Source organism: Ursus americanus, chromosome 17 (genome assembly GCF_024610735.1).
Source record: "Ursus americanus isolate L20-20 chromosome 17, mUrsAme1.1.p, whole genome shotgun sequence".
NCBI lineage: Eukaryota > Metazoa > Chordata > Mammalia > Carnivora > Ursidae > Ursus > Ursus americanus.
In genome coordinates, this window is record NC_142143.1 from 17,799,682 (window position 1) to 17,813,207 (window position 13,526).

General features: G+C 45.2%; 1 protein-coding gene across 1 annotated transcript in view; it reads right to left on the reverse strand.

Annotated features, from left to right (window-relative positions):
• Positions 1-13,526, reverse strand: part of STAB2 (stabilin 2) — a 144,793-nt gene that overhangs the window by 53,951 nt on the left and 77,316 nt on the right. Inside the window, exons 31-37 of the mRNA XM_045779460.2 lie at positions 12,931-13,008; positions 10,632-10,730; positions 10,436-10,543; positions 7,038-7,169; positions 4,380-4,508; positions 3,037-3,093; positions 1,964-2,059 (exon numbers count right to left, since the gene is read on the reverse strand). Of these exons, the coding sequence (XP_045635416.2) occupies positions 1,964-2,059; positions 3,037-3,093; positions 4,380-4,508; positions 7,038-7,169; positions 10,436-10,543; positions 10,632-10,730; positions 12,931-13,008 (699 nt within the window). The remainder of the gene's footprint in view (positions 1-1,963; positions 2,060-3,036; positions 3,094-4,379; positions 4,509-7,037; positions 7,170-10,435; positions 10,544-10,631; positions 10,731-12,930; positions 13,009-13,526) is intronic.

Sequence of the window (13,526 nt, forward strand, 5' to 3'; positions counted from 1 at the left end):
AGCCCACCACAGGGCTTGATCCCAGGATCCCCCCAAACATGACCTGAGCCGAAGGCAGAAGCTTAACTGACTGAGCCACCCAGGCACCCCAGATGCCTTTATTCTTGAGGGCACTAACACACACATCTCCACACTACTCAGTGCTCAGCCCGGTAAGTGCAGACATCGCCTGTCACCATACAGCGTTACTGCACGATTACTGACTATATTCCCTATGCTGTACTTTTCATCTCAGTCTTATGTTATAACTGGAAGTTTGTACCTCATAATCCCTTTCACCTATTGCACTCTTCCCCCTACCCCCCACCCCTACCGCCTCCCCTCTGGCAACCACCAGTTTGTTCTCTGTGTTTAACAGTCTGGTGGTGGTGGTTGTTGTTTTTTGTTGTTGTTGGTGGTGGTTGTTTGTTTTCCTTTTTTTTGGTTTGTTTCTTTGTTCCTTTGTTTTGTTTTTAGATTCCACATACAGAATCATTGAATCACAACAATTGCACTACTGGGTATTTACCCCAAAGATACAGACGTAGTGAAGAGAAGGGCCATATGCACCCCAATGTTCATAGCAGCATTGTCCACAATAGCTAAATTGTGGAAGGAGCCGAGATGCCCTTCAACAGATGACTGGATTAAGAAGATGTGGTCCCTTTACTCCTGCCACCTCTCTTTGGCCGTATCAAAGTACAAATATCTGTGGAAACTATTCAATAAAAATGTGAGACTTGGCTACAAGTAATTTCTAGTTAAATCCATCTAGAGAACTTTGCTGCCTACCTTTTATCTTCTACTCTAATTCAGTTTTATTTATCAAGAAATTTAAACATTTAAAAATATGCATCTTGAAATAAAATATAAAAGATAAAAGAAGATGTGGTCCATATATACAATGGAATATTTCTCAGCCATCAGAAAGAACGATTACCCAACATTTGCAGCAACATGGACGGGACTGGAGATTATGCTAAGTGAAATAAGTCAAGCAGAGAAAGACAATTATCATATGGTTTCACTCATTTATGGAACATAAGAAATAGCAGGAAGATCGGTAGGAGAAGGAAGGGAAGAATGAAGGGGGGGTAAACAGAAGGGGGAATGAACCATGAGAGTTTGTGGACTCTGGGAAACAAACAGGGCTTCAGAGGGGAGGGAGGTGGGGAATGGGATAGGCCGGTGATGGGTAGTAAGGAGGGCACGTATTGCATGGTGCACTGGGTGTTATACGCAACTAATGAATCATGGAACTTTACATCAAAAACTAGGGATGTACTGTATGGTGACTAACATAACATAATAAAAAATTCTTATAAAAAAAGAATTATTGAATCACTGTGTTGTACACATGGAATGAATATAACATTGTATGTTAATTATACTTCAGTAAAAAATAAATGGATGAGCATGGCTGTGTTCCAATAAAACATTTCTGGATACTGGAAAATGAAACCTCAAACCCCACAAAATCTTCTGCAGCCCCAAGCATTGTAGCTTAAAGGCCAAACCATCTTGCTTCTGTAGGGTAGGCTGAGGGTATGTCTAGTCTTCTGGGGAAGAGGCAGGACAGGAAGTTATAAAGAATTTTCCTGCAGATTCCAAAGCAACAGTGCACACGTGCTTAGCTTCTGGGGTCCTACTTTCTAAACAAGCAGGCACACCTTCTCTTTCCTTAGGAAGCTGGCTGTCTCCTCCGTCCCTGTTGTGACAATGAGGAGTCCTCCTAGGCTCTCAGTCCTTCAATTTCCTCACCATGCAGTAGAATATTGCAGCTTTTCCGTTTCCTGACTTACATGGCTGTCCTGAGTTTTCCTGCAACTACCGCTACCTTGCATGACGATGACAATGGGGATGATGGGGAGGAAGAGGAGAGGCGGAAGGACTAGATGGGAAGGCATCTGAAAAGTGTGGCATACGGTAAAACTTCCCCATGCTGCTGCAGGAATTGGAAGGGCGATTCAATCGTTATACTCACAATGATGGTTTTCACACATTTTGGCTGGCAGCCAATGAACAGGGATCGCTTGCCCATGAAATAGATGGTATAGATACATCTCCTTATCTCTTCACCCTATGAAATAGAAATGATTGTATCAGCTTTTGGGTGAGGAAAAAGTTCCAGTCTCTAAGAGCAAGCAGGTGGCTGATGCATTGCTGTTTTGTTGACTGAAATGTTCTGGAAATGGAGGGGGTTGGCTTCTTGGAGCTGATTTGTAAGAAAGGAGACACAAAGGCACGGTGTTGGCTGCCAGAACCGAACAGGTGGCAAAATCCAAATTATTATACTTTAAGGTGGTACTTTGTAAAAAGAACTTTGGTCGAGAAAACTAATTCAAGTTAGGAAGAATCACAGAGTACATTAGGTAAAATTATCCTGTAATAACAAGATTAAACTCTAGAGAAAGAATCAACATTGATATCATCAGGAATTCTGATTCTCATGCTATGAAAGATGCATAAGCATCTATTTTTTTTTTGATTGGAACATTATCAGAAGTAGCTTTTGCAATAAATAGCTACAAGAAACATTGGTAATTAATTCGAAGACATGTTTACTTCTCCCAAGTTCACCATCTGTTTCTTAGAGAAAGTTGTAACTTCAACTATAAAAGGAAATCAAGCAGGTGAAACTCGTCCAGATTGGATGTGGGTTTGGATATGGAGTCTGCCCTTCCCTGGGAAGATTTCTTGCTCTTGTTCTCAACTGGCTTCTGGAATTGAAAGATGTAGAAAGTGAAAGATCCCTTCCTGTATTGTACATTGATTGATGTGAACCCCAGCTTCTATTTGTATATTAATTAAATTTTGCTTTGGTCCAAAAAATTGGATCCAGGACTTTAGAAAGATGCATATAGGAAGGTAAAATTAAATTCAAACCACGTACAGGAATTGAGGGCCGTGAAAATGAGGTATGCTTGAGGTTCATTTTTCTTTTTCCCTTTCTCCCTTCCTTCCTCCCTCCCTTCCTTCCTCCCTTTTGAGGTTCATTTTCTAATTTGGACATCCTGGGATCTGGAAACTATTTTATCAAAGCAGACAAACACTTACTAGTTGTTTAGTTCCAAACGGGCAGATCGGCTGCTGGAGACACGCCCCACATTTTCCCTTAGCAAAACACAGAGAGACAAGGTGAACATTTCACGGTTATTACTTCTAGTGCAAAGTGAGGCTGCAAATATTTTCCAGACCTCGGAGCTGAAGGTTTTAGGATGTAGAACTGAGACTCAGAAAGACATTAAGGAAGTTCTTCTGGTCAACCTCTTTCCTGTTCATGGATGTCTGAGCATTGCTTCCCTCCTCAATACTCTTCGATGCTAGTAACCCTTTACCGCGGGGAAGTCTTATCCCTATTTGCATCCTACTTCCTTTAACAACAGCCCTCATTTATGGAAAACCCGTTATTTAGTGAATTCTTCATCCAGATTCCCAGACTCACTCGGTGTTTCACACACAGTACGCAGGCTTAGGAGCACCTGGGAGCTGAGGGCTCAGCATGGAGATAATATACACTATTATAAAATAATGAGTGCAAGTTAAGAATGACAGAGAATTTTAAATGTGACCCATTCCTAGAAAAGGAGGAGGCCAGTGTGACTAGTTCTTAACTTGGCCTCCACCAGACAGGATAGTGTAGTTGTTCACTGTTCTGGCTCTGGGGCCAGACTGCCTGGATTTGAATTCTTTGCCTGCCACTTGCTAGCTCTGTGAACCTGGGTACATTACTTAACCCCACTGTGGCTCATTTTTCCCATCTGTAGAATGGGGATAGTAATAGTACCTATTTTGTAGGGTGTCTTGAGCACGGATTAATACATGTAACATGTGTATTAACCCGTATAAAACCCTCATCACAATATCAAATTGTGCAGTGCCTGGCACATAATAAATGCCCCCCAAATGTCAGCAGCTATTACTGTTATGGGAAGATCCCACAGCCATCCCATGGACTGCAGTGAAAAGTCTCCATCAGTGCATCCTCTGTTACACTGAAATAATGCATCTCCGTATTTTCTCTCCCAGTAGACCAGGCTTGGCCGATACCTGCCATAGGTGCACCATGGCCCCCTCTCTGAGCCCATGCTAGGGGTGGCATATTTCCCTCTGAGGAAGACCACGGCTTGAGAATCGTGCTCAACAGAACCCTCAAATAGGAAAGTTGCCAGGCACCCAAGGTACAGTTCATTGCACTGGACTGCGAGCCCACTGAGGGCAGGGTCATGTCTTGTTTATCTTTGTAGAGTCACGTGAATGCTGCTTCTTCGTACATCAGACATGCTCACTCGATGTGTTTTGGAACTGAATTGAGATATCCTGATCCATGAACTTTATGCTTAAAAAATTTATAAAGAACGAAGCCGACAGGTACATCATTGGCCTTGGATAGAACTTACTCGTACAATCGTAGTGTCGTTATTATCACATCTATTCTTTTGAATTTCCAGAACTTTCCCCAAGCCATGGATCACTCCCTTGTCAGTGGCTGCATTGGTGTAATTTATCGGGGCCTCGTTTACGTAGAGCTGTAAACAAGAGGGTTGCACGTGAGTTTGGATGTAGTGACTTCAAGGGAAACAGCGAAGATAAGGATCAGAGACTATCGATATCACGACAGCCTCGGAGACGTTCCAGCGTTCACCTGGAAGGCAGCGCTGTGCAGTGGGAAGAGCTCTCCTGGGGAGGAGATGCTAAGTAACAGTCCCGCATCTGGCACCATCTTGTTCTGTGACCTCGGGCCAGTTGCTTTTCCTCTCTGAATCCCAACGTCCTCTTTTGTAAAAGGAAGAGGCTGTTCTAGATGATCTCTAAGGTTTCTCTCCACCCCTCCCATTAGTTGGTTTATGACTGCTTGAGGAATTCCGAATCACGATTGTTACGGGAGTCGCATCGGCAGGATGGCTCTGTGGGTGCGCTCCGCTGCGGACCGGTGGCCCATAGCGGTCTGAATGCCTTCCAAAGCCCAGGCGTGGAGAATGAATCTCACTGGCCTTTCAGCACATCTCCATGGTTAGTTCGTAAGCAACCCTCAGAAAGGCCAAGAGACAGCAATTTCAGAATAAAAATAACTAGCATTTTTTTAGTGTTTCTGGTTGTGAAAGCGCTCCGCTGTAGGGTATAGTTATGTGCTGCTAACTCAAATTCAACTCTGAGTTGCAACTTGTTTTGATTTTTTTTTTTAGCGGAGGCTACCTTAATGATTGAGTAATGCAGAGCAAGTGAATCCATCCATTCACTAATATCACTAATACAATCAGGAATAAATGGTTCTTTAAAAAATTGGAGTGTGTGTGTGTGTGTGTGTGTGTGTGTAGGTGTGAGTTGGGAGAAGGGGGAATATTTTTTGTACTAAGAAAATGTTAAGTTTGTATCCAATAAGGGTTTAAAAATGATTAATAACTTCCCCAAACTCCCCACAGCAGCAATATTAAAATGACTCTTTGAAGTGCTGAAATTTGAACTCCCATGGAAATGTGATTTACTTGGAGTCCGGTGAATTTCCAGTGGGTGTTGAGATAAATCATGGCTGAGCTCCACAGAGGTCTTCTAGGGTCTGTGTAGATTTGGAAAACTAGCAGGGAACCTCACAGGTGGTGTCAAATGGTGATTGTGGCACAAACTTCCAGAATTCTGAGATACTGAGCTATTTAAAAAAATATCAAAATGACAGAACTTCTGATGCTATGATACTGTTGATTTGGCATTAAAAAAAAATCTGAATCATTTTCTTTGTGAGATGTAGCCAGAGAATTATAGGCTGCATTAAAATTTTTATTTGAACCCAAGTTTACTGGTTTAGCTTTTTCGTACAACTCCATTGTCCTAAGAGAAAGTAAATGAGTTATCGATAAAAGTAAGACCTCGACTGTGAGATAGAACTATTTGTTTACTTTAAGTTAAAGCCTCCAGTGTAAAATTGCTCTGGATCGAAGAATTTCCAAACAAATGGAAAATAAACATGACAGAGTTAAAATTGATTCAACTAACTGCATTAGAAAATTCATCTCTATGGGATGAAGAAATGATACAGATAAAAACAGAAAAAAAATCTAAGTTCTTTACCAATAAAAAGTTGCCTTCCCAGGAAAAATAAGAAAATGTACTTAAAAGGATCTCCTCAAAGTTAATCCATAATAGGTGGGATTATTTGCAGGAGTCGGAGGAAAATATTTGGAAGTAAAGAAGAGTTAGGCTCTTTTTTTACCCAAGCAGGTTGAAACAAAATGTCCACAAAATTTCTCTTGTGATTCAATGATGATACTACTGAGAACATTGTCTTAACATTGCACTTTTTAAAAGGACCAAATAATACTAACAATAAAAAAATGTCTGTAATTAAACTTTCTTCCTCTTAACATCGTGCTTAGTTTATCTTAAACAATAATTTGTTTTTAGTAATTTTTCTTATGAGAATTTACACTAGAGCTACACTGTGAGTTTCTTGTTGAATTTTCATAAACCAATCTTCTTCCTTGATGTTTGAAATATGTCATTAGAATTATACCTGAAATACCTTACATATTTAGTCTCATCAACTCTTTTTCATGAATTCTGAACACTGAAATATTTAGTGGTTGTGTGAAATAAATACTGGAATAATGGTGTGGGGCTCAGTTGGTCGCAGGACCGCGGTCTGTACGATAATGCTATCACGACACTATTCATTCGGCTCCTGGAACCCACACGTCATTTGGCCCCGTGGAGTCAGTGCCTTGTCCTGGGAATTGGGTTTTGCTGCCAGGTCCCCTTCTATCTTAGAGACTGCCTGGGGACTGTCTGTTGGGTTTGTTAGGAATCGGTGTCAGAGGGCCCTTGTGACGGCTGGAATTCAAATACCCTGACTAGTAAAGCCCACACTGATTCTCCGAAGGCTGGTGACAGGGACGGTGAGCGGGGAGCGTGGCAGTCTCTTTGCTCTTTATGGTGAAAGACAGGCAACTGTCTTTTGTGGATAAGGCTTAGGAAGCACCGGTGAGATTATTCCAACGTGGAAGTGATGACGGATGATAGGAGCTAAGACACTCACTCCTGAGTTTTAAGTAAAAGGGTCGCACCTGGTCATTGTGGAGAAAGAAGCCAAGGAGGTAGGAAAAGCCAAGCATGGTCTCCCGGTGCATGCCGTGGTGCAGGTCATTCTTCAGGAGTTTCTCCTCCAAGATCACGTGATACCTGAGTACGTCCTCCTCCTGGATAACACACAAAGGTGAATATCAACTCATAGGTCGGCCAGTCCCCAGTCATTTAGTGGACTGCCCCAGCGTGCCCGGCACTGAGGAATTACCAGAACAACATCTTGTTCAACTGCAAGGTCTGACCCAGGCACCAGGATGCAGTAGATATTAAATACTAACTCTGTGAGACACATCACCTTGGACGTAGCCATTCTTCCATGTGGGATGGTCCAGAACTCCTGATGTGACCCTAAAACCCAGACTGAGGGCACGAAGGTTAAGGGAGGATTTTAAAGATGATTTCTTCAAGGAGAAGTGTTGTGAAGAGAGAGTCCCCACACCCCAGCCTGCCTTTCACCTCAGGGGCCACAAGAGGAGATTCGATGGGATGTTTTGAAGAATGGTGGCCTGTGGGACTGGGGTTGTACTCAGACCTGAGCAACCTCACCCAAGAATGGCTGGCAGGTTGGTTCACTGTGGAGGGAGGAGGGCTGTCCCTGCACTGGGAGAGGCTACCACTCCCAATGCTGGCTTGGGACAAGAGAGGATGTGTGTCCTGTGGGCCAGATGTGTGGCAGGGTCGGAGAGAACTGGGGCCTTAGGTCCTATCTTAGATGGCGGCCTAGCGGGGCAGACAGGCTTCCCCAGGGGAAAAGCTGGAGGCAGGTTCTGGATACTTAGGGTCCAAGGAGGAGATTGAGGGCTCGGGTGCATGCACACAGGTCAAGGGGATAGCAGTCAGAGAGCAGCAGTGATGGGTGGGGTCTCCATAGAGCCACCAATGCGTCAGAAGGAGAGAGGGAAGGAGACAGAGAGAGGGAGAGAGAAAGGTGCCTGTAAGACATTAGTCACTTCAACATAATCTTCGGAGAATTTTCTGTCTCCACGATTAATAAATATTTTATGGATTCACAAAGAAAAGAAAGAAAGAAGGAGGGAGAGAGAGAGAGAAAGAGAGAAAGAGAGAGAGAGAGAGAGAGAGAGAGAGTGAGTGAGTGCTTTGAAACACTGGCCCGGCCCAGAAAGAGCCATGGCATCTCAAGACAGTACCAGTTAGATTAAGAACCTTCCTATCCTTTTAAGGTCTCTTCCTGACCAGCAAGGCTTTCTTCCCTTCAATTTCAAACCTGATGCAACCCACACTGAATTTAATGAGCTCGAGGAAGGGACTAGAAGGTTACTTAAGTTAATTATCTTTCAGCTCCAAACCCACCCTCCACACTCTGCTTTGTGATGCTGGGGCCAGGACTGCAGTCCACATTTTTCCTTTGCCAGGGCTCCTGTTAGGTTCTGCCAGTGGGAAGTGCTAGAAGGAGGGAGAAGGGATTTCCTCATCCTGTTTGCTTCCTGTTCCTATGGGCATCAGCCCAACCCCACTCTGTGCCCCGAAAGTGGCAGCTGAATCTGGAAGGCGGTTTCCCAGACATCAGCACCTGCCAGGCAAAGCCCTCTGCTAGAGTCTGGGTCTTGGACCCCCAGGGACCCCCCTCCAGGGTCAGAGACACCAGATGAACAATACCCCCTCCACTGAGGTCCCAGTAATAGCTCCGCGGGGCTCTTCCTCTGTATTTCTAAGTTTAGTGATTCTAGCCTCTTCCCTTTGTTCTCCCAGCCTTTGGGGTCTAGATGCTTCCTGCAGTCGCTACCTCTGTGACTTCTCTCTCTCTCTCTCCTTTTAACCTCTCAGTTATACTTACAGAGCTTTGTACCCAATTAACAATTCATACTATTAAACTCCTTCTGATACAGTTTCAGTCTCCTGATGGATCCTGGTTGATTCAGCGACAAGCCCCCTCCTCTAGTTTTCTGCCTGGACAAAGCCCCAGCAGGGAACGGACACAGAAGAGGTGACTTTAAATCCAATTCAAGGTGTTCATTATTACAGGAGCTGGAATTTTTTTCTTAACTTAATTGAGACTGTGACTTCGAATGATCTTAGGACTCTCGAGGGAAACAGAAAGGCCGTGGGATTGCCTGAAGATTCATCCCAAGGCAGGTAAAGAATATTTTCCACGGAACAGGTTCGCAGGGACTGGGGCAGGGCAGGGGAGACAAAGGGAAGGTGATTTCTGAGTCCCTCCCAGGAGCCCTGCCTGTTCATCGTGTCAGTTCCGACAGTAGAGGACACCGTCCCTGCCCTCACGTACTTTACAATCTCCATGGCGAGCTAAGGCCAACTCAGCACACCATAGAGATGCTGAAGGGCGTGCAAACGCTGGGAGCTCAGAGGCAGGAGAGATTTCCTGTTGGTTCGGGTGGTGGGCCAGCTTCCCCGAGGAGGTCAGACTGGAATGGGTGGGGCGATTCTGGAGGTAGTGAAGGCGGAAGGGCAGGCTTCCTGGTTGAGGGGGCAGTGTGTGCGTGCTCTTGTGCGCGCGCGTGTGTGTGTGCGTGTGTGTGCACGCATGTGCACATGTGTGTCTGCGTGTGTGGGCAGATATGAACCAAGGCACCAAATGCCTTTGGCTTGTTTAGGGTCTCTGAGACGGTCATTCTGGTTAGACCATGGGGTTTCTGCAGAGAACAGGTGGGCCCAAGGATGGCTTAGAGGGACTTCAAGTGTCTGTCCACATTTCATTAGCATCTCCGTCTCAGGCACCTGATTTGAAGATCTAAGGGAAAACAGTGTGTTTGTTGTGCAAATACAGCTTCAAACATGTCCTCCCATTGTGGGGTCGGGGCTGGGAGCAGGGCAACCCCGGCTCCTAAGTGAAAATTCTGGCGCCACCACTGAATAGAAGATGAATGGCAGCCAGTTGACGGAGGCCTGAAATACCTGGGCAGGTAGTCTGAACTCAGTCCTGCAAGAAATGGGGATCCCCCAAGGGTTTTGAGGCACAGAGTGGCATGATTGGAGCTTTATATTCTTTGACAAACTCTTCTGACAAATTTGGACTGTCTAGCCCCAGATGTTAGGAATCAGGGAGGATAGAGGAGGGGAGAAGAGGAGGAAGACAGAGATGACCCACTTCCTCCTCATCTCTGCTGCTGGCATGCCAGCTGCCCAGGACCAGGGAGGTGAGGGTGGGAATGGGGGGCGACCAGGAGGATCCTTCCAGCTTCCTGGGACACCTGCATCCTTGTGTAGGGGCCTGAGTGTGTGTTTCCGGGAGTGTGAATGAAACACAGAAGGGGAGAAAGTCTCTGAGTTTACTTTAAGCATCTGGACACAGACAAGGAAGTTTTGATGAGACTGGAATGGTACATGACAGATGGATTGAAAAATGCTGACTTTGAATGTTCAGAAAATAGTTTTCCTGGTTGTCGTTCCCAATACCTACTAGAGTTGCGACCTTCTTCTCCTGGATGTAACTCTTGATGGCGTTGTTGCTTGGAGCAAACACTGTATAGGTGTTGGCTGCCTCGATCGCACTGGCCAGGTTATATTGCTGCGATGGCAAGAGACAAGAATGCGTGAGGGATTTCCCTGGGCAGGAACCCCGAACCAGCGGGTTGTGCAAAGAACGTGGTACTTACAATGATGTAGCCCCGGAAGATGGAATAGTCGGGCATCTGGTCCAGCCGGGTGATCAAGTTTGGCAAGGAGACAGTTAGGCTTCTTTGGGGAACCAGAACCTGGGAAAGGAAGCCCCCAAATTCTGTTAGCATGTGTCTGTAGGGCTTGCTGCCCTCCGGTAAGTAGGGTCATGTCACATGACAAGATGCGATTATAAGGACCACTGCTAGTCCCCAGAGTGCCTCTGCAAATTTAACAAAGGGTATATTTCCTCTGACAGTTGGCAACACCAAATGGGCATGCGTAGCCTGGGGAGTGAAGTGGACTGGGGGTTAGCCCCACACCACCCTTGGGACAGGCACCGATATGCAGGGCATGACCCACACACGTGTTCATGGTGGCCTTGGCAAGGTGACCACAGTGTCCAAGGGCAGGAGGAGGAGGTCCTTTTGAACTAGTGGACAGGCATCTAGGAATCTTTGGTGGTCACATCACTTCCTCCTCAGTCCAGTTACTTAACCCTGAGGAGGCTTACTCCTCTCATTTGTGAAATAAGGACAGTCGCATCTACTGTCTTAAGGTTGTGGTAAAAATCACACGAGATAATGTGACACGATATTTTGTACAGGGCCTGGTACCTACCATGCGGTCAATCATTCCAGTTATTACTATTACCGTGTATAAGGCCAGGTGCCAGTGCTGACGAGGGACACAGAGGCACAGCTCCCCCACCCCCGGGACATGCCATCATGCGGGGGTCTGGGACTATACCGCAAGGAAGAACTATCAGTACAAGAAAGCACTGTGTGCCGAATGAGTTCTACACCCCTAAACCCCATGAAATTACAGAAGAGGGAGAAAGGAGTAAAACCAACATTTATTGAGAGAAGGCCTGCTACGCAGGCATCAAGAGGGAGGGTGTTGTTTCATTCTCCCTGGGGAAGAAGAATGAGGCCCAGAGAGGTTATGTCACTTGTCCAAGTTCGCATAGCTTGCTATGGGCCGGTACCCGGATTCTGTATGCCCTCCTTGATGTTATGGGCTGCAGGAATCGGGGAAGGCTTCCAGGAGGAGGTGAGACCTGAATTGGCTCCATGATAATAACGTTTAGGACAGAAGATGGATTGAGGGGCCATTGTACTAACAAGGTGTGGCCATCAGAAATGTAAATGAGGAGAGGTAATTTAATGTTTTTTAAAAAGAGTTTTAGTAGGAAAGCCAGGATCAAAGAAGAAAAATACCCTTGATAACCAGTGTTCATTTGCATCATAAGAAGTCATAAACCCATAGTTCCTTGCAAGTGATCACTTGCTCAAAAATGTTGGTTTTCGGCGCGCCTGGGTGGCACAGCGGTTAGGCGTCTGCCTTCGGCTCAGGGCGTGATCCCGGTGTTCTGGGATCGAGCCCCACATCAGGCACCTCTGCTGTGAGCCTGCTTCTTCCTCTCCCACTCCCCCTGCTTGTGTTCCTTCTCTCGCTGGCTATCTATCTCTGTCAAATAAATAAATAAAATCTTTAAAAAAAAATGTTGTTTTTCTTAATGTTTCTTGGCAATAGAAGGGAATTGCAAGATTTTTGCAAAATACTGCACCCGGGAGTCTTACAAATAGCCTCTTTTTTTCTGCACAGAAATAGCTGACCTTTTCTGTAAATTAAAATCAAAAGTAAGTATATAAGTGCCAAGTGAGGGTAATTTTAGTTAAAAATCCTATTAGTTAATTGTCTTTTCCAATCTTCCACCTTTCAAAAGTTCCCAATATACCCTAAGTTCTAACCTTAATTTTCAATGAAAATACTAATATAGTAACTGAAAATTATAGGATAGCTTAAAACCCCCTTTCCCCGCTATACTTTTTAAAAATTTCGTACCTTTGAATACTGTTGCATTGTGTCCTAGAAGAAAATGAAAATCTCAAAATACCTTTTCTACCCTTTTCTATTTTTTTCCTAGGCCTTCCTTACCCCATCTTTTTAGGGTGCAATAATGCAGAAAGGGGAGAGGGAAAATAATACATAACCACTTGCCTCTCCTCCAGTTCTTGATTAAGATATTCACATAAATAAGAAAAATACTCTATGTGGCCACACTTGATGTAGGGCCCATTGCCGAATATGGGCTAAGTAAGAACTGAGTCCGACTGGGTGCAGAGAACCCCTAAGCAGTTTTAACATTAACGTCATGGAGCACGACGCAGGTCACTTTTCCATTAGAAGTAGGTATTTCCACACCCCCGCCCTCCCCGCCCAGCTACTGTGCAGGAGGACAAATCAACGAAGTCAGAAGAGATGCTGTATGTGTGGGAGGTTGCGAGTGTGTACCTTGTTGATGATGTGTATGACGCCGTTCGTGGCTGTGTTGTCACCGTCAATGACAGATGCTCCTTCGATCGTGATATTCTGTAAAGGCAAACCACAGTGGGGAGGTGAGTCTCACAGGGCAGGAGATTCAGGGATCGAACCTATTTCTGGGCTTTATACTTTTCTTTTCTTTTTTTTTTTTTAAAGATTTTATTTATTTATTTGACAGAGAGAGACAGCCAGCGAGAGAGGGAACACAAGCAGGGGGAGTGGGAGAGGAAGAAGCAGGCTCATAGCGGAGGAGCCTGATGTGGGGCTCGATCCCATAATGCCGGGATCACGCCCTGAGCCGAAGGCAGACGCCTAACCGCTGTGCCACCCAGGCGCCCCTGGGCTTTATACTTTTCAAGCAGTAGTGACTTTCACACTTTTGACTATGGCCCGAAGTTAGAAATGTCTTTAAATTGTGACACACTAGGTATCACACACACACACACACACACACACACACACACACACACACACACACACACAATCAGGGAGGCCCCTGAAGACCAGGTCTGCTCTTTTCTACTTCATTCAAAGAGTGCTGGATGAGGACCACCAAAGCGATCCTG